Source organism: Cetorhinus maximus, chromosome 3 (assembly GCF_964194155.1).
Source record: "Cetorhinus maximus chromosome 3, sCetMax3.hap1.1, whole genome shotgun sequence".
NCBI classification, from domain to species: Eukaryota; Metazoa; Chordata; class Chondrichthyes; order Lamniformes; family Cetorhinidae; genus Cetorhinus; species Cetorhinus maximus.
In genome coordinates, this window is record NC_135881.1 from 170,373,682 (window position 1) to 170,391,737 (window position 18,056).

At 42.9% G+C, this 18,056-nt stretch overlaps 1 protein-coding gene across 6 annotated transcripts in view; it reads left to right on the forward strand.

Moving 5' to 3' along the window:
- The window catches only part of kdm1b (lysine demethylase 1B), a 192,162-nt gene that overhangs the window by 154,277 nt on the left and 19,829 nt on the right, over positions 1 to 18,056 (forward strand). For 5 of the 6 annotated variants that reach the window (XM_078539274.1, XM_078539278.1, XM_078539275.1 and 2 more), the window contains 3 exons: positions 427 to 501; positions 4,245 to 4,361; positions 16,327 to 16,452. In XM_078539274.1, the coding sequence (XP_078395400.1) occupies positions 427 to 501; positions 4,245 to 4,361; positions 16,327 to 16,452 (318 nt within the window). The remainder of the gene's footprint in view (positions 1 to 426; positions 502 to 4,244; positions 4,362 to 16,326; positions 16,453 to 18,056) is intronic. The other variant, XM_078539277.1, reaches the window with a different exon arrangement.

Below are 18,056 nucleotides of genomic sequence, written 5' to 3' on the forward strand. Positions count from 1 at the left end.
ACTGGATTACATGTCCATTTTAAGTACTGCTTCTTTCTCAATTTTTATCACATCCAGTATCCCATGAATCGTCCTCTCTAAATTAAACTTGCCATGATGACTTGTTGATTGCAGAACTTCCATGAGAATAACTTCATACATTAATAACTTGGAGTTTAACAAAAATGAGTCTCCACCCATCAGCACAATATGGATGCACAATGGAAAAACAAAATAAAAGCATCGAAAGGACTACAAGTTGTAATTTAATTTTGGGGTTAGGAACTGCAGTGTGCTGCATATTCACTTTAATGCATTGTTTCTAATCATATATTTGCCTTTTTGTCCATTATTTGCTTTCAAACAGATCATTTCTGCCAAGCTGGTAGAAATTGAGTGTCTCAGATTAATTATGGAGATTTGATTGTTTTTCTTTAACCTTTACAGGTACAAACTATTCATTACTCAGGAGATGATATCCGCATTGGAACAGCTAATGGAATGTTGTGGACAACTCAGAAGGTAAATCCATAGTAGCTCTCTACAATTAAATTGTGTGTGTGACTTACTTTGTGGAAAATTATCACATGACCTCATCGTAAAATTTCCTCATCAGTCCAATTACATGAGTACTGAAAGATTAATTTATGCTGTAGCAGTGAAGAAACTGTGAATAATCTACAAAAAGAAGGGAAATTAAAAATACTTTCCTTTGTTCTAAAACACCATAATCTGTTCTGTCAATAAATTAGAGACAAGCAAATGATTATCCTAATATGTGTAGGAATTAATCAATGGGGTTGCATGGTGGAGTGTATTGTTGTCCATGAAGCAGAGATAGCTGCAGGTTCTGGCCCCACTCCACTCAATTTCTTTCTCTGAGCCATGTCATGTCAGAGGTTATGACATTTTTCAGAGGAAGGGAAAATTGAAGAGGATAGTCCTACAAGAGGAGTCTGGCATTTCCTGGAGACCAAATGCAGGGTGCACTGGCAGGAGCCTAGGAGCTAGTCATGCATCTATTTCATTGGTTGCCAGTGCAAACAAATGGTTCCACTGGTCTTTTGTAATAAGAATGAAAAATACTGGAAAAACTCAGCAGGTCAGGCAGGATCTGTGCAAAGAAACAGTTAACATTTCGGGTCACTGATCTTTTTCAATAGGATCGCTGGGTCAAAATCCTGGAACTCCCTTCTTAACACCACTGTGGGTTTCCTACACCACATGGACTGCAGCGGTTCAAGAAGGCAGCTCACCACCACCTTCTCAAGGGCAACTAGGGATGGGCAATAAATGCTGGCCCAGCCAGCGAAGCCCACATCCCGTGAATGAATTTTTAAAAATTACACAATATTTTGTTAAATAGTTTCTTGAGATTTAAATTGTACCATTTAAATCAGTAATATTTATTTTGGCTTGTTTGCAAAGTGCTGTCAAGGAAGATATCCAAAACTTTGATTTCCAAAGTTGCTGATAAATTGAGAGCCTGCATATATAATGCCTTACTGCATCTCCTGGCATGGTCCAATATGCATCATATCCAATGAATAACTTTTGAAGAGTGGTCACTTAGTTAAGCAATTTTTGAAAGTGTTAGCATAATGCTCTACTGTCTGGTGGCCTTATTTGTACTTTGTGAAATGAGGTTATCAGTTTGAACCCAGTTCATAATGGGCATGGACCTACAGTGCAGAGATTGGGGGGATTTTGTCAACAGTGTGCTGTTCACTGCAGCATGACCAGAAGTGTATGCCATTTCTGCTCTCTTGTTTTTTTAATATATTTGCTCATGGGATGTGGGCGTCACTGGCTTGGCCAGCATTTGCCATTTCCCTTGTGATTACAATTAAAATTTAAAGTGCTGGTAGCATGCAGGGCAAACGTGTTCACACAGCAGGGATGCTTTTCAGTGGTGAAACCCTTTGTCAGCTGACAGTGCTGCAGCTATGAGTGGGCTATAAAAGAGTGTCCTGGTCAAACAGGAAGGCACTGCATCAAGTCCAAAATTTCCTGCCCAACTCCATTGCCATTAACATAAAACTTGAGCATGCAAAGGTGGCGCTTTTTTTTTCAAAATTAAATTTGACTTGTAAATATTTCACATTACATTGGTTTTACTTAATTCATATGTGCATCATCATTATTTGTTATGACTAGCTTAATCATAGAGCTAAATGTACTGGCATGCCACATGGTTGGCATGCATTGATGGTGACAGGTGAGTTAGGGTCATTTATTGTAGAAGAAGCAATGTTGTGATTTTTCTTTTGGTTCACTCTTTATTGAATGTTCCTGTTAGTGTCCAGCGTTATATTTGTCACTCTGTGGGACATGGCAGAACTTGCAGACTCAGCTGACCCTCCCTCTATGCATTGTAAAGGACATTCTGATCCGAGAGCACACTCGGTGGGGATAATTGAAATATTGTAAGTGAACTCTGCCAGCCATTACCCTGAAATGGGCACACATTTGGACAGTATTGGTAGTGTCCTTTAGGCCCCTCATTTTCTTGACAGTTTCCCCCACCACAGCAAGGACCAGACCCTTCCCACTTCACTCCTCATGCTCCTGACCACACCTTCAATCCTGCCCTGGATCCCTCCTCCACTCCTCCATTCACCTGATCCCAACCTTTGCCCTCGCCTGGATCCTCTTCCACCCCTCCATGCTCCCGACCTCACTCCACAATACCACTGACTCACTCTTGCCGGTCCCAAGCATCCACGCCAGTTGCTATTCTCCTGCTGTCTTCCCTTGTGCTGTAGAATTAAGCAAGCAAAATCTTATGCAAAACTGCACAAAACCAACTGATGCACACTAGCTTTAAACAAATGTGAACTGGGTGCCATGAGATTTTCATGTGTCACTGACTTTACCTTGAAGGTAGGACATAATTCAGTAAGTTTTAACGCTAATGAGTTTTCATGGCATGCAGATGTGTTACAAGTATGAACCTGCCAAAGGCTGGCAGGAGGCTAGAGACGCTGCAAACATGCTGCTGACTTTATCTCTGCCATTGGGAAATCGAAATTTCGCATCCCGCCTGATTAACACACCCTGCACGCCACATTTCCGGCTCTTGCAGGCTCCATAAGATCCCTCCCATAGTCTCAAATTCAGAATTTGTGGTAATTTCAATCAGGAAGGCTGCAGGGTAGTCAATATTGAAAATAGCATGCTGGTGCAATGGAGAGTGATCATCTAAGGTGCATTGAAGCAGTGCCAAGGGACCTTTACTCACATCTGGTTGTGCTACACCTGACCTCGGAGACCATAATGCTGGCAGTGGATGCCTAAAATAAAGTCTTCTGTTCCTGGTACTGAAATCCCTCACTTTTAACCCCTTTTTATTTTGAAAAAGGAGAAATGGGATGAAGATAGATATTATTTTGAGATGTAGAGTTTATCAGTCGTGTTCCACTATTGCATACGGTAAAGAGCAGATTTGAGGTTCTTAAGCTAAAAGAAAAATAGTTTATCCTAGTATCTTTAATTTTAGTCCTACATAAACTCTTATCCATATTTTGAACCTGTGGTTTCTTGTAACTTATAAATTCCTTTCATGAAAATGGCACTTGCCATTACATATAATGTATAGCCATGAAACAGGCCATTAGGCTCAACTGGCCCATACTATTATTTATGCTCCATACCAACTTCCTCTGACCTCCTTTGGGTGACCCTATCTCCATAGGCTTCTATTGCTTTTTCCTTCTCATTTTTATCTAGTTTTTCTTGAATTTATCCATTGCATTCTCATTACTACGACTGGTAGCAAGTTCCACATTCTAACCAGCTTCTGGGTAAAGTAGGTTGCCCTGAATTTCCTAAGGAATCTATTAATGACTATCTTAAATTTGTGACCCCTATCTTCGGTCCTCCCACAAGTGAAATGTTTTCTATAGTCTACATTTCATAATCTTAAAAACCTCTATCAGGGTACTCCTCAGCCTCTTCTGGAGCTTACCTCAATCTTTGATTTTAGATAGAGGTATAAGTGGTAGCAAATGTGGGGTATAGGAATTGGGCTACCTTTGGGTTTCACCCTAAACTCTTCTCTAAGTTTTTAAGAGTTTGTTCTATTTCACACATAACATTATCAGACCCAGCATGCAAATTGTACTAGGCAACCAGTAGTAGGAAAGAAAACAATTGATCTCTTCTAAGTTGTTGAAATAAGTTGAATGTGAATATTTGTTTAAAATATATTAATGGTGTACAATGGCCCATTTAATTGACTTAATATTTGTGTGTTGTCTTGGCAGGTTTTGATTACTGCTCCTCTAGCCCTCCTTCAGAAAAACACCATTCAGTTTTATCCACCTCTATCTGAAAGGAAACTTAAGGCCATCAACAGTCTAGGCCAAGGGGTAATTGAAAAGGTAAGTACAAGTCTAATTAAATCAGGTGCCAACAGCACATTTATTACCACAAATGTCAGTTGAAAATACAAAACGCCCCAAGAAACTGCACTCAAGATATTAATAGACTATCTCCAAACTTGTCAAATTGAGTTATGCATCTAAATGTATTTAATTTTTTTAAATGTAAAGCAGTTAGCATGGATATCACTAGGTCTCTACTTATTTACTTTACATAATCATCAGTCGTTGGAAGATTGATGCCTGATTGATGGGTGATTGATTGTTTGGCTGGAGGTGAAGATCAGAGAGGCTGGCCTTATTCAGTTGAATTGGCAACAGTAACCTCTATATTTGTGAAAACACTATTTTAATTGTCTTTTTCCTGGGAATAAGTGAAAAACATGAACTGTAGTCTCTTGGTGTTCCTGGTGGGGAGAGATCCTTCAGAATTTGAAGCTTATAGTTGATCAATGGCTCCTGCCCAACCATAGATGTATCTGGGCCCATCTTGGCTCACCAATTTTTCTATCACTGTGCAACCTCTATGGAGGTTATGAATTATTACTGTGTTAGGTGTGTGAAGTCCCAAAGATAATTTTCAATATCCAGCCAGGGGACTGGGGAGGCAGTGTCCCCTCTCTTTTTATTGTTGAGCATGGCTTGTTCATTTCAATGTGCAGTATCTTTTAACCACTTTTTTGCACATGCACACCTTATAGCCATAGAACCATAGAAAGGTTATGGCACAGAAGAGGTCATTCAACCCGTCGTGTCTGCGCCAGCTGAAAAATAAATAATAAAAAAAGAAGTAGCTGCCCATTCTAATCCCACCTTCTGGCACCTGGTCCGTAGCCTTGCAGATTACAGCACTTCAGGTGCTGATTCAGGTACTGTTTAAATGAGTTAAGGGTTTCTGCCTTAGTGGGAACATTAGCGGAAGGGGTGAAAATAGAGAGGGGTACCTCGACTCAAAGCATCAATGCACTTTTTAAATAGACCTGTAAATGAGAAGGTGGCCATTGTGGGAGACTGCCTAAATAAACAATTAAGGGTACTATGCAATTACAAGATCTTGATTACAAATTTGAGGTGCGTTATCGATTTGCGCCAGGCATTGCTCAACATTGCTAATTGTGTTATGGGGACTACTGGAGGCTGCTCAGAAATCAGCCAAAGAAATCTTTGTTTGTTTTTGTGGGACCAGAAAGCTGAAAAACCTTTAGTTTGCTACCAGCCCATGTAAGCACTCCATGCCTCCTCCTGGCTTGATGTACCAGCTGGTTCAGTATGGAAACTAGCAGTCGTCCTGGCAATCCTCAACTGGGACACTGTAGCATGGTATTCAAGTTTAGTATCATAGTAAAGTTGGCAAAAGTATTGTTTTGTAACTGAGGAAAGGAATAGGAATTAAGAGTTCTGTATAAACAGTGCAAGCCCTAAAGAAGATTAAATTAGTTACATTTCAACAGTCATTTTTTATATTTGAGAGAGATTGATGGGGAGTAGGCATTATTATTTTAAAAATCGGTCCATCAACATTAATTAAAACCTTGGGTGGAATCGTCCCAATTTGTACTAAGTGTGGTAGTGGGCGGGAGAATCAACATTTTACCTGCTGGCTTCAATGGCGGCTTCTCATGCCGTATCGCCCCAATCCTGCCATGCATTCCTGGGAAACATGCCTTTTCGGTGGCGGGTGGGCTCTCGTTTGCCCGCCACACCAACACCTCGCTGCTTCATCACGCCGGGCACCATATTTAAAGTGCAGCCATGCGCACACCTCTCAGTGCTTTCAGCCCACAACTGCTGCACGGAAGACATGGCCTTGAAAGGCAAAAAGACTACAGCCCCCTGGTTTAATGACACATCCCTTGAGTGCCTCTTGGATGCAGAGGTCACCCATCATGATGCTCCCTACCCCTCGCTCTGGCTGCAGGATGGACAGCAGCATCACCAATCTGGCTTGGGAGGTGGTGGCAACGGTGGTCAGCACCAATGCCCTGCAAAAGAGGACAGCCACCCAGTGCTGAAAAGGGATGAATGATCCTCCAGGGTAAGTCACTCTCCTCATCACTCTCAACTCTCACACTCACAAACCTATCACGCACCACAGGGATCTCACACCTCAAGGTACAATGCCACTAACTCTCTCACACACACCCTCATATCTTCCAGACTCATATCCCCTGGAGCTCACATCTTCATTCCATCCATGTCTCCACTCACCACACAACATTCCATGCCTGCTCATACTCTCTCCATCTGTTTTCATGCAGGAGAAGCTGGCTCACATCAGCAGGGAGAGGTGCCAGACCAGGGGTTGAGTGGCCCACATTAGCCCCCTCACTCACTTTGAGGAGCATGCCGTCACTCTGACTGGTGAGGTCGGGGACCATACCTGTGCTGATGGTGAGGTCGGCGGTAAACTCCTCGTGAGGATCCTGCACCACATCATCCCTCTCTCAACGCAAATGTGAGTGGGTTATCTCCTGCTTTTGACTCTGCTACCATGCACTAATTATCTCTACTTTGGTTCACAGGGTGCTCTGCCAAGCCACCAACACCCTCAGCCAATCAGTCCCTCAGCTCCATCCACATCCTCACCTCTAGCTAAGAGGACTCCTCTATTGAAGAGCTGGAAATAAGCAGCTTGGAAGACCCGTCTCAGCACTTACCCACACCATCCACCAGTGCAGAGATACACACCTCAGTGGGACCTAGGTCTAGAGCAGGCTTGGGTTCACAATCTGGTGGTCACCGGATGGACACGTGTCCACAGCAGGAGGAGGCAGGTTCGGCCGAGCTCCCCGGCACTTGGAAGCTGGGAAGAGGCAGCTGTGAGGTCCACGTCAGATGACGAACATCCAGCTCATCCTGCAGTCAGCAGAAGGCAGGGGAACAGCACACAGAGCTGTTGGAAGCCCTCAACAGAGTGGCACGTGAATTGAAGGAGTGTGACCACCTGCTCTCTGTTGAAGTGCCCACATGTGCATGTATGGAGGTCTCCATGGGGAGGATGGCAAACACCATGGAGACCCTGGTCCAGCAGAACATGGAAATGTGTGCAGACCTGCACCCCATCGCAGGAGCCATGGGTGAGTTCCTGCAGTGGTGACGTGAGAGGGAAACGAGGCACCTTGACGTCCCCCCAGGTGCTCCTTCCACTCGAGTCAGGCTGGGGCCCCCAGGCACCTGAAGGGAGGAGGAGCGGCAGCTGGACACCCTTGGGTCATCCACTTGGAATACTCAGAGACTGTCCTCTCCCATCAAGTCCCCTTTGCCTGTGACCCCCTCAACCTCATCCTCTGTCACTGCAGAGGGAACAGCTGGCCCACAGGAGGACAGCCAGAGCAAGCCAGGGTCCCCAAGGCTTCGGCTGTCCAGAAGAGCCATGCCAAACGTGTCAGAGGCAACAGGGCCAACTGTTGCACAGGCTGTCTCCACCCCTGCTATGGGTGTCAGGGCAGCAACTAGAAGGCTAAGGCAGTCAAAATTTAAGAAATTCTAATCACAGTTGGTTGCATGGGTTAACACATTTTGTCACTTTACAATCTGGAAATATATGCACTTTCACTGAATAATGTGTGATGGTGTCTTTCAACTTCATTGACTGGCTTCGCTAGTCCTCCCACTGCATTCCATCCCCCCACTGCCATTAGCAGTTCAGCTGCACGCAGCTAGCCCACGAGTGATTCTGGAGTAAGAAGTGCCTGTGTGTGAATGTGTAAGGGGCAGGGCCTTTCAGAGCCTCTTGCAAGCACTCTCCCATGCACGCTGATCCTTCCCATATCACATTCACCTCAATGTCCTGAGCATTTTCAATGCTGTCTGCTGAGGTTCACTTTAAGTTGACCATCTAAGCTGACCTGCACCTCCGCCCACCCACTGATCACACTCCCATGCATCACCTGATCTCGCCCACCACAACTCTCGTTCACTCTCGATTTAGCCAGCATGATGGTAATACAGTTTTTCTTTCGTTCCCCCATCCTTTCCCCTCCCCTAGTCACCCATTTCCTTTGCCCCATCACTGTCAACCCCCCTGACATCACCTTCCACCTCCCCTCCGTGACCTACTAGCCACAACCCTTTTCTCTCTGGGATGTCCAGGTGAACGTGCACGTTCCCTTCCTGCCCGAAAATCTGACTCCCATCCACATTAACCTCCCCGACCACTTACTTTCCACTCCCAGGGTCCATGTCTGCCTCTGAGTCCCCACCAATCACCCTCGCCATGCCTTCTATTGCTGCTGTTGAACCCTCACCCCCCTACCCTACCGTCTCACTCTGCCCTTTGTCATTCTTACCATTCCCTCTTACCAGGCTTATTCCTTCCCCCTCCCTGGCTCCTTCAGACACCCTTACTTCTTCCTCAATCCTTACTTGTTCCTTCACCCTTACTCCTCCACCACCCCCCACAGCATTCCTTCCTCTGCCCGGACTCCTTCCTCCCTCCGGACCTGACCTACCCCTTCCACCCTCCGAACTCCTTCCCTTACAGATTTCACCCCCGCTCTTACCTACCGCCCCAGCTGCTGTCTTCTCCTCTCCCCCCCCGGACATCTCTTTCTCTCCCAGTCGATCCTAGACCTTCCTCTCCCACTCTCCCATCCCCCGGTACATCTTCCTCCCCCAAACACAGCAGGACATTTCTCTCCACCCCCTCGACCATCATCCATTGTGAGCAAACCCTCAACTGTGACTTTTCACCCTTTGTGAGCTGCTTCGTGGCGGAGCCTTGTTCATGAGAATCCACCCAGAATGCCATGGATGTTCCTGCAGAGTCCCATTGCTGTCGGGCTCCAGCATATTCTGCTCCTCAGGGATGTCCGTGATGTGAGCAAGGCCCTGGCAGTAAGTCCCGACTTCTGCACAGTTGTCAAGACGTGCTCTGCCCACCGACATGGGAGGATGATCCGGCATGGGGAGGTGATTCTGGCAGACTGGCCTTATAATGATATGCAAATGTATTACAGTGAAGTTCCCGACATCCGATGGTGAGAAATGAGGCCCGCCATCGATGGGCTGAGTAGAGGGATCGCAAACTGGTTTCATGACGTCGTGAAACCAAGTTTTGGCCTTCTCACCATATTGTCTGCTCACGCTGCCGAATGTACCTGATGCCAGCGGGCACGGAAAATTCCGCTGTTTAGTTCAGTAAGTTTACTATCTGTTGGTGAAAAATCTCTATGTAACTGTGGTGAGATTTAGTGAATGAATTAAAGAAAGTGATTCATAATTAACTAAATAGATGGAGTCTCCCACAACCTTACTTAGATGAACATTATAGGGAAATGTAGGTGCTGCATGCTTGAATCTTTAGAAACTGATGGACAAATTTCCACATCTATAATTGAAAGATGAGTAGTTATCAAATAGGAGAGAAAACAGGTTGCTGGCCAGGAATTAAAAATTGGAAACTGAAGTTGGCCAAGAAAGAATGTTGTCCAATTTAGAGATATGTGCTGGGTGAGGATTAAAATAAAATAAATAAAATAATTGCCCAATTTGTGGAAACCATAATAAGCAGGGTAAATAAGGAACGATGCAATTAAATTGTCTGAGCTGTATGTGTACATAACTAGGAAGATCTGTTAAATGAAGTGATCTAATAAAATAACAATAGGAATTTGATGAGAGTGGGAATTCTTTGCAGAGGTGGAAATGTGGAAATAAAAGCTAAATGCTATGAACCAAGGAAAAAGTAAACTATAAAAAATCATAGTAATTAATTAGATCTAAAGGGATAAAGTTAAAATTAACCAGGGAGGCGATATCAAAATTTAAGGGATCCAGATTGAACTAAATAAAAATCTGGTCTGCATAAATAATAACCGGGAGTAAGAGAACTGTAAACTGAAAATAGATCTTATGTAAATATATAGACATTCTCTGTTTGTGTGTCTCTCTCTGTGTCTGGCTGGTGCTTTTTCTCTCCAACACAGGCTCTCCCTCTCATTGCCTTCTCTGCCTGGTTGTCTGTCAGTCTGTGTCTCTGTCCACCAGTACCTGCTCTCTCGCTCTCCCTCTCTGTCTATTTATCTAATGGCTGTATTTCTCTCTCTGTCTGTTGCTTGTGTGCATTCTCTCTTTCTCGGTCTGACACCCATGTCCCCCACTCGGTTTGGTGTCTGCCCACCCTGCAATCACTCTCTTGTGGTTTTCAGCAAATACTAGCCGCGGATGAGGGGATGGTGCTGCAGTCTGGAACTCATCCATGGCACTGTGTGACATCTGAGTGTACAGGGGGAGCACAGCAAAGTGTAAAGAAGCAGTTGTTATTGAGGATTTGATAGACAGCATGATGTGTTATCAGCTGGCGCAAAGGTAAAGGACATCACTAAGGGGGTGAAGAATATTTTGAGGGGTGACAGAGAACAACTAGAAGTCATGGCCCCATTTTGGAACTAATGACATAGGAAGAAAAAGATTGAAATACAGCAGCCAGAGTTTGAGGAGCTAGGGAGAAAGTTAAAAGGCAGGACCTGAAAGGGTGTAATCTCTGAATTATTCCTAATTCAATGGACTAGTGAATATAGAAATAGTAGGATCAATTGGATTAATATTTTGCTGGACAATGGCTCAGGAGGGTGGACTTAAGATTCCTGGTGAATTGGGACCAATTCTAGGGCAGGAATGACCTGTTTAAGATGACTTGCACCTCAACAGATCTGGGACTAGTCACAGAAAGTTAACATATCACATGGGGATGGCTTAAGCTAATTTGGCAGGGGATGGACACCAGGATGAAATATCAGTGAGGAGAAGCAAGGTGCACAGAGGACGGAAAGAAGCAAATAGTCCTAATATTAAGAATAGTTCAGTAAAAGGAGGCTTAAAACAGGACAATAGCGAGGGCATCTAAGATGCGTTTGGAGTGCGTGTACATCAATGCGCATAACATGAAAAATAGTTGATGGGCTGCAGGCACAAATTGTCACATGGGGCTTTGAAATAATAGCAATAACAGAGACATGTCTCAAAAAATGGGAGGATTGGGAACTTAATATTCCTGGCTGCAAATATTCAAGAAAGATTTAGAAGGGAAAAAGAGTGGCATGAGTTCAACTAACGAGCAAAGAAACTATTGTAGCACTGGAACGGGATAATGTGGTTGAGTCAAAGATAGAATCTTTTTGATTAGACATTAGAAGCAATGGAGCTATCATGCAATAGGATCTATACTTTAGGTCACCAAATCATAAGAAGGAGAAAGGAGTAAATTTTCATATAAATTACAGAGATGCAAAAGCTACTGAGTAGTGATAATGGGGGCTTCAGTTATCAAAAAATAGATGGGATGATAACAGTGCAAAGGGCAACAAGGAAGAGAAATTCATGGAATTTGCACAAGAAAACTTGCTTGATCAGTGTGTTTCCACTCCAACAAGGAACGAAGCACTGTTGGACCTAATTCTGGAGGATGAAGTAGAACAAGTGGAGCACATATTCGTAGGAGAGCATTTGGAAAACAGTGGCCATAACAGTGAGTTTTAAAATAGTTATGGAAAAAGACAAGATCAAGGCAATCAAGAATGAAAATATCGAACTGGAGGAGGGCTACCTTCAGTGAGTAGAAAAGGGATCTGGCCTAGGTGGATTGGAATCAAAAATTGGCAGCCAAAACATTTGTTTATTATTATGTGAGGCCTTCAAAGAGGTATTGGCTTAGGTACAAATGGACACATTCCTGTGAGGGGGAATATGAGAACCAAGAGCGCAACTTTTGTTAAGTCGAGCTGATGCTGTGCAAGCTCCCTGAATAACAGAAGATACATAGGTTAAGCAATAGAAATAAAACAGAAAAAGGAAGCTTATGGCAATTATAAGGTTCATATTACTGAAGAGAACCAAGGTGAAATATAAAAAGTACAGAGAAAATCTAGGAAAAGGAAATGATGGGCAAAGAGTGAATATGAGCAAAGATTAGTGGCTTATCAGAAAAGACAACCCAAATGTCTTTTATAATCTCATATATAGTAAAAGGGCACAGAGGAAAATTGCAGTTGATTAGGGAACCTCTTGTGGAGGTAGAGAGCATGGCGGAGGTGTAAAATGAGCACTTTACCTTTGTCTCCACTATAGAAGCAAATGCTGGCATGTAGCTGCTATATTGGGTAGCATAAAATAGATAAAGAGGATGTGTTTAAAAGGTTGGCTGTCCCCAAAATAGAAAAGTCACCTTGTCCTGATGGGATGCATCTTATGTTATGAGGGAAATCAGATGGAAATTGCAACGGTTCAGGTGACAATTTTCCAAACCGTCTTGGGCATCGGGGTAATGCCAGAGGAATGAGGATCAAAAGTGTTCGCTGCTGATTGCACAATGTTCAGCACCATTTGTGACTCCTCAGATACTGAAGCAGTTCATGTTCAAATGTAACAAGACCTGGACAATATCCAGGCTTGGGCTGACAAGTGGCAAGTGACATTCACACCACACAAGTGCCAGGTAATGCCCATCCCCAACAAAAGAGAATCTAACCATCACCCCTTGACATTCAGTGGCATTACCATCACTGAATCCCCCACTATTAATGTCCTGGGGGTTACCGTTGACCAGAAACTGAACTCGAATAGCCATATAAATACTGTGGCTACAGCAGCAGGTCAGAGGCTAGGAATCCTGCAGCAAGTAACTCACCTCCTGACCCCCCCAAAGCTTGCTCACCATCTACAAGGCACAGATCATGAGTGTGATGGCATACTCTCCACTTGCCTGGATGAGTGCAGCTCCAACAACACTCAAGAAGCTTGACACCATCCAGGTCAAAGCAGCTTGCTTGATTGGCACCCCATCCACAAACATTCACTCCCTCCACCAGCGAAGCACAGTGGCAGCAGTGTGTACCATCTATAAGATGCACTGCAGGAACTCACCAGGGCTCCTTAGACAACACCTTCCAAACTCATGACTGCTACCATCTAAAAGGGCAGCAGACACATGGGAGCACCACCGCCTGGAAGTTCCCATCCAAGTCACTCACCATCCTGACTTGGAAATACATCGCCATTCCTTCGCTGTCGCTACACCAAAATCCTGGAACTCCCCCCACTAACAGCACTAGGGTGTACCTACACTACAAGGACTGCAACGGTTCAAAGAGACCACTCACCAGCACCTTCTCAAGGGCAGTTAGGGATGGGCAATCAATGCTCAAAAAAAGGGGAAGGGATAAACCTGGCAACTGCTGGACAGTCAGCCTAATATTAGCGGCAAGGAAACTTTTAGGGACCAGGATTGAGGAAAAATTAGTTGGCATTTGAAAAAGGCTAATAAATAAAAGTCAGCATGGATCTGTTAAAGTCAAATTATGCTTGGCAAAGTTGATTTAGTTCTTTGAAGTAACGGTGAGGGCTGATGATGGTAGAGTGATCGATGTGTATATGGACTTTCAAAGGCATTTGATAAAGTCGTGCTTAATGGACTTGTTAGCAAAATTGAAACTCATGGGGTTAAAAGGAACATTGGCAGCATGGGTACAAAACTGGCTAAGGGGTAAAAAGCATAGAGTAGTGTTGAACAGTTGTTTTTCAGACTGGAGGGAAGTATGTATATGGTGTTCTCCAGGGACTGGTATTAAGACCATTGTTCTTACTGATGTATATTAATGACCTGGACTTGAGAATTGAGGGCATAACATCAAAGCTTGTAGACGAGACAAAACTCGGAAATAGAGGGATAGTAACAGACTTCAGGAGGACATAGACTAGAGATGGGCAAACGTATGGTGGATGAAATTTAATGCAGAACAGTATGAAGTGATGCATTTTGGTAGGGAGAATGAGGAGAGCCAGTATAACTTAAATGGTGCAATTATAAAGGGATATAGGAACAGAGAGACATCTAGGGGAAGTACACAGACCTTTGAATGTGGCAGAACAAGTTGAGAAAACTGTTTATATATTTTAAAAAATCATTTGACATCCTTGGCTTTACAATAGAGGAATAGTTAACAAAAGAGTACAAAATCAATAAAATTATGTTTAGAAGGCACTGGTTTGGCCTTGGCTGAAGTATTGTGTTCAAGTCTGGGCACTACACTTTAGGAAGGATGTCAAACCTTGGAGAGGGTGCAAAAGAGTTCTATTAGAATGGTACAAGGGATGAGGGACTTCAGTTATGCGGATATACTGGAGAAATTAGGGTTATTGCCCTTGAATAAAGATAGTTAAGAAGTGATAGAGGTGTCTAAAATAATGATGGATTTTGATAAAGTAAATAAAGCAAAAATGTTTCCAGTGGCAGACGGGTTGGTTTAAAAGTGATTGGCAAAAGTTCAAGATTCATATTGGGCCGTAATTTCCAAGCTCCAGGGCAGTGTATCGGGGGAATACCCCAAAGATGTGCTGGGGAACGCCCCCTGCAAAGTTTGCACGGCAATTGCCCTGCACTGGGAACCATCCGAAAATGCGATTTAAATTTTCAACTTCAGATGGTCCAACTGTGTTACAGCAATAGTTACCCAGAAACAGTTAGAACAATAAAACCACTAGTAGCTTCTGGGTAACCAGAGCACTGACCCACCCTGACACCCCCCTCCCCCCACCAGAAAACCTTGGGGCCTCCCCATGCCCCCTCCCCCCACCCCCCCATCCCCCGACTACTCATCCCCTGAGCTCCCTCCTGAGTCCCCATCAGGCCTGACTCCTGACCCCCACCCCCCACTACCCCAGCCAGATCTGACAAGACTCCTGACAGCCCCTGTCCCCCAGGCCCAACTCCCCAGCCCCAAAAATCCTATGCACTTACCTTATACCTTCTCCCTGGCTTGTCAAAAACCTTTAAACTTGGCTGGACCTTTAAACGTACCTGGTTTACAGCAGCTAATGCTGTTTAAAAAAGGGCCATGGTTTACTTACCTTCAACTGAGCTACCCTTGACTTTAGGTCTCATGACCACGCTGCACTCCACAGATCTCACCAGCCTGAGTTGGAAGGTTGGGTGAGATAGGATCGCCTGGATTTCCATGTAAGTAATTTTGAACGGAGTGGCAATCTGACTCAGTTGCCACTCCATCGGAAGTTATGGCCCGTTCAGAATGATTGGCACTTTTGGGTAACTGGAACAACCAATGCCACATACCTTTCAATGTCAATAAGGGTAACCAAAAATACATCAGAGGTCAGGGAACCAAAGGAAGGAGTAAGGAACTGTGGTAAAGATCTTGATTATGATTGAGCTTTAGAGGCTAGTAAATCTATGTATGAAACAGTTCAGGTAAAAAAGGCAAATAATGTATTGTATTAGTAGTAGGACAGGATACAAATCAAAAGTAATTGTATGTTGCATTTTTTCAACCCCATTTGGAGTATTATGTGAAGATCTAATCATTGGCAGGACATTGCTTCTGAAAGGGATGAAAAAGAAGCAATAAACATGCTTTGGGGTACCCGGAATTTGAAGTAGAATGATGAGTTTTTAGATAATATTTAAAAATCTGTGAATTAAATCTATATAAATAAGACCTAACTTAATATTATGACTTTCAAATTTAACAGGCAGGAAAGCTCCATGAAGATTATTTTGTAACAATCAAAATATGCTAGAAGTTTTGTAGAGTTACACTGTTGGACTATTGTCTGTACAGCTTAGTTTCTTTTGAATCCAGAACTACATTAACATTTAATAAATGTAGTTTGGTAGATAAATATTCTGGTACACTTTGGTGAATAAACTGTTGAACCTCCTGATGGTAAGGAATTGCAGTGTGATAGGAAGTTAAAAAACTGTGCCAGCTGCTGTTATACAGAATTTTCCAAAGATCAGACTTCATATATTTTAATATTTTTCGCCTGCAGATTCAATTCTCAGTCACAGGGCAAAGGCCTGTAGAATTGTGTATTTATAGGATAATTTTATGCGTTTATGACCCTTCAACTTTCAGAAAAACGATTAATCTGCTCTCCTGGATATTGACTGTAACTCATTTTCTAAAGTAGCCAATCTCTTAAACTGATATCTTTTTTTTTGGCCTTTTAGATTGCCTTACAGTTTCCATATAAGTTCTGGGAGAAAAAAATTCAGGGAGCAGACTTTTTTGGCCACATTCCTCCTAGCCCTAACAAACGTGGGCTTTTTGGAGTATTCTATGATATGGATCCGCAAGTAAGTGAATTCATTTTGATATTTAGGACTAATTTTGTGTTTAAGGCATTGACAAATCACCTAAAGCTAAAATAAAGTGAAGACTTTCAAATAAAAGAAATGGCAGTAATAATGTAAATAATAAGTGGGGAAAATCTCAAAGCAAGTTTGGCCTTTTTTAAAATAAAGAAGTGCCTCCTCACCCCTTCCTAACCATTCTAAGTATTAGGAGCAAAGATGGTGCAGTTAGTCCATCAAACATAATTGATTGGCATGTTTATATTACAGAACTGATTTTGTAGCATGCTAAAGCTGTTGGTGGTCTGAATTGACAATATTTACATTGTGGATGAATTCAGAGCACAGATAACAACAGTAAAAATACTGCATGTACACAAGTAAGTTCAATGTTAACATTCCCTTCAGTTTTGACAAGGATGATGTTTCTTTTTGTATCAAATTCTCAAGTATGTGCAATCGATAGTAATGCCTGTTTGTCTATATGTCTAAGGCTGAGGTTGGGAGGATCTAGGAAGGAATTAACAATAGTGAAGGCCAGTAATAAAGAAGTAAACTGTTACTGCTATTATCTTGTGATGGTTATTTCACATATGATTATTCTTCAAACCCATCCCAGTATTACAGAAGCAAGTGATTGACAGGGACTTATTACAAAGTATTACCAAGTATTTACGCAACTGAAGCAAGCCATTGTGCCCAATAGGCCCATGCCATTGTTTATGCTCCATGACAGCCTCTTCCCATCCTTCTTTATCTACTTCTAGGTTGAGGAAGTTGTAAGAACACGACACATCTTAAGATAACTTAGCTGTAACTACAGTTTCAATATTCCACAATATTCTAGTTATGGGATATTGTAGCCTGCATTGCAGACAGCAGAAAAATGCCATTTCGGCTTCTGGACAGTGTAAATCAAAGCCATAATAACTAGAGGGCCAGCTGCTGATTGGCATACTGTATACAGAGTGTTGATTTTACAAATTTGTAAAGATGTGCCTGGTCCAATGTTCTCTCTCTTTTTTCCATCCATGTGCGGAATGAATTTTGTACATGCACCAATATCATGGTGATGTGCACCACGGGTAGAAACAAGAAACCTACTTGCCTTCATTTAGATATGACTGTTAAAAGGATACACTGTAACTTCTTAGGCCTACTTAAACGCACAAAATCTCACTATACCCAGCTAAAACACATCTGTTCTTAATTGCGTTCAAATTTACTAATTAGCTCACCAGTTGACAATTCACTGCAGCATTTTGATGATGTGAGCACTACCTGAAATTCAATTTATATAAAAGAAAGAGCTTATATTTATATAGCACCTTTCACAGCCTCAGGATGTCCCACGGTACTTTACAGCCAGTGAAGTACAGCCATCCCTTGCTTAGCACTTCTAATGTGTTTCTAAGAAACAGCGTGCTAAACAAAAACGTGCTAAATGAAAATCACTTCCCCATAAAGCATTATGTTCCTGAACTGTAATTTTTATGTTACTTGAATATTGCTGAAAAGGGAGATATGTTGTTGATTGATTGGTTAGCAAGTTGACTCTGGCCGTAACATTCCCTTCACAGTAATGTTAACATTCCCTTCACAGCAAA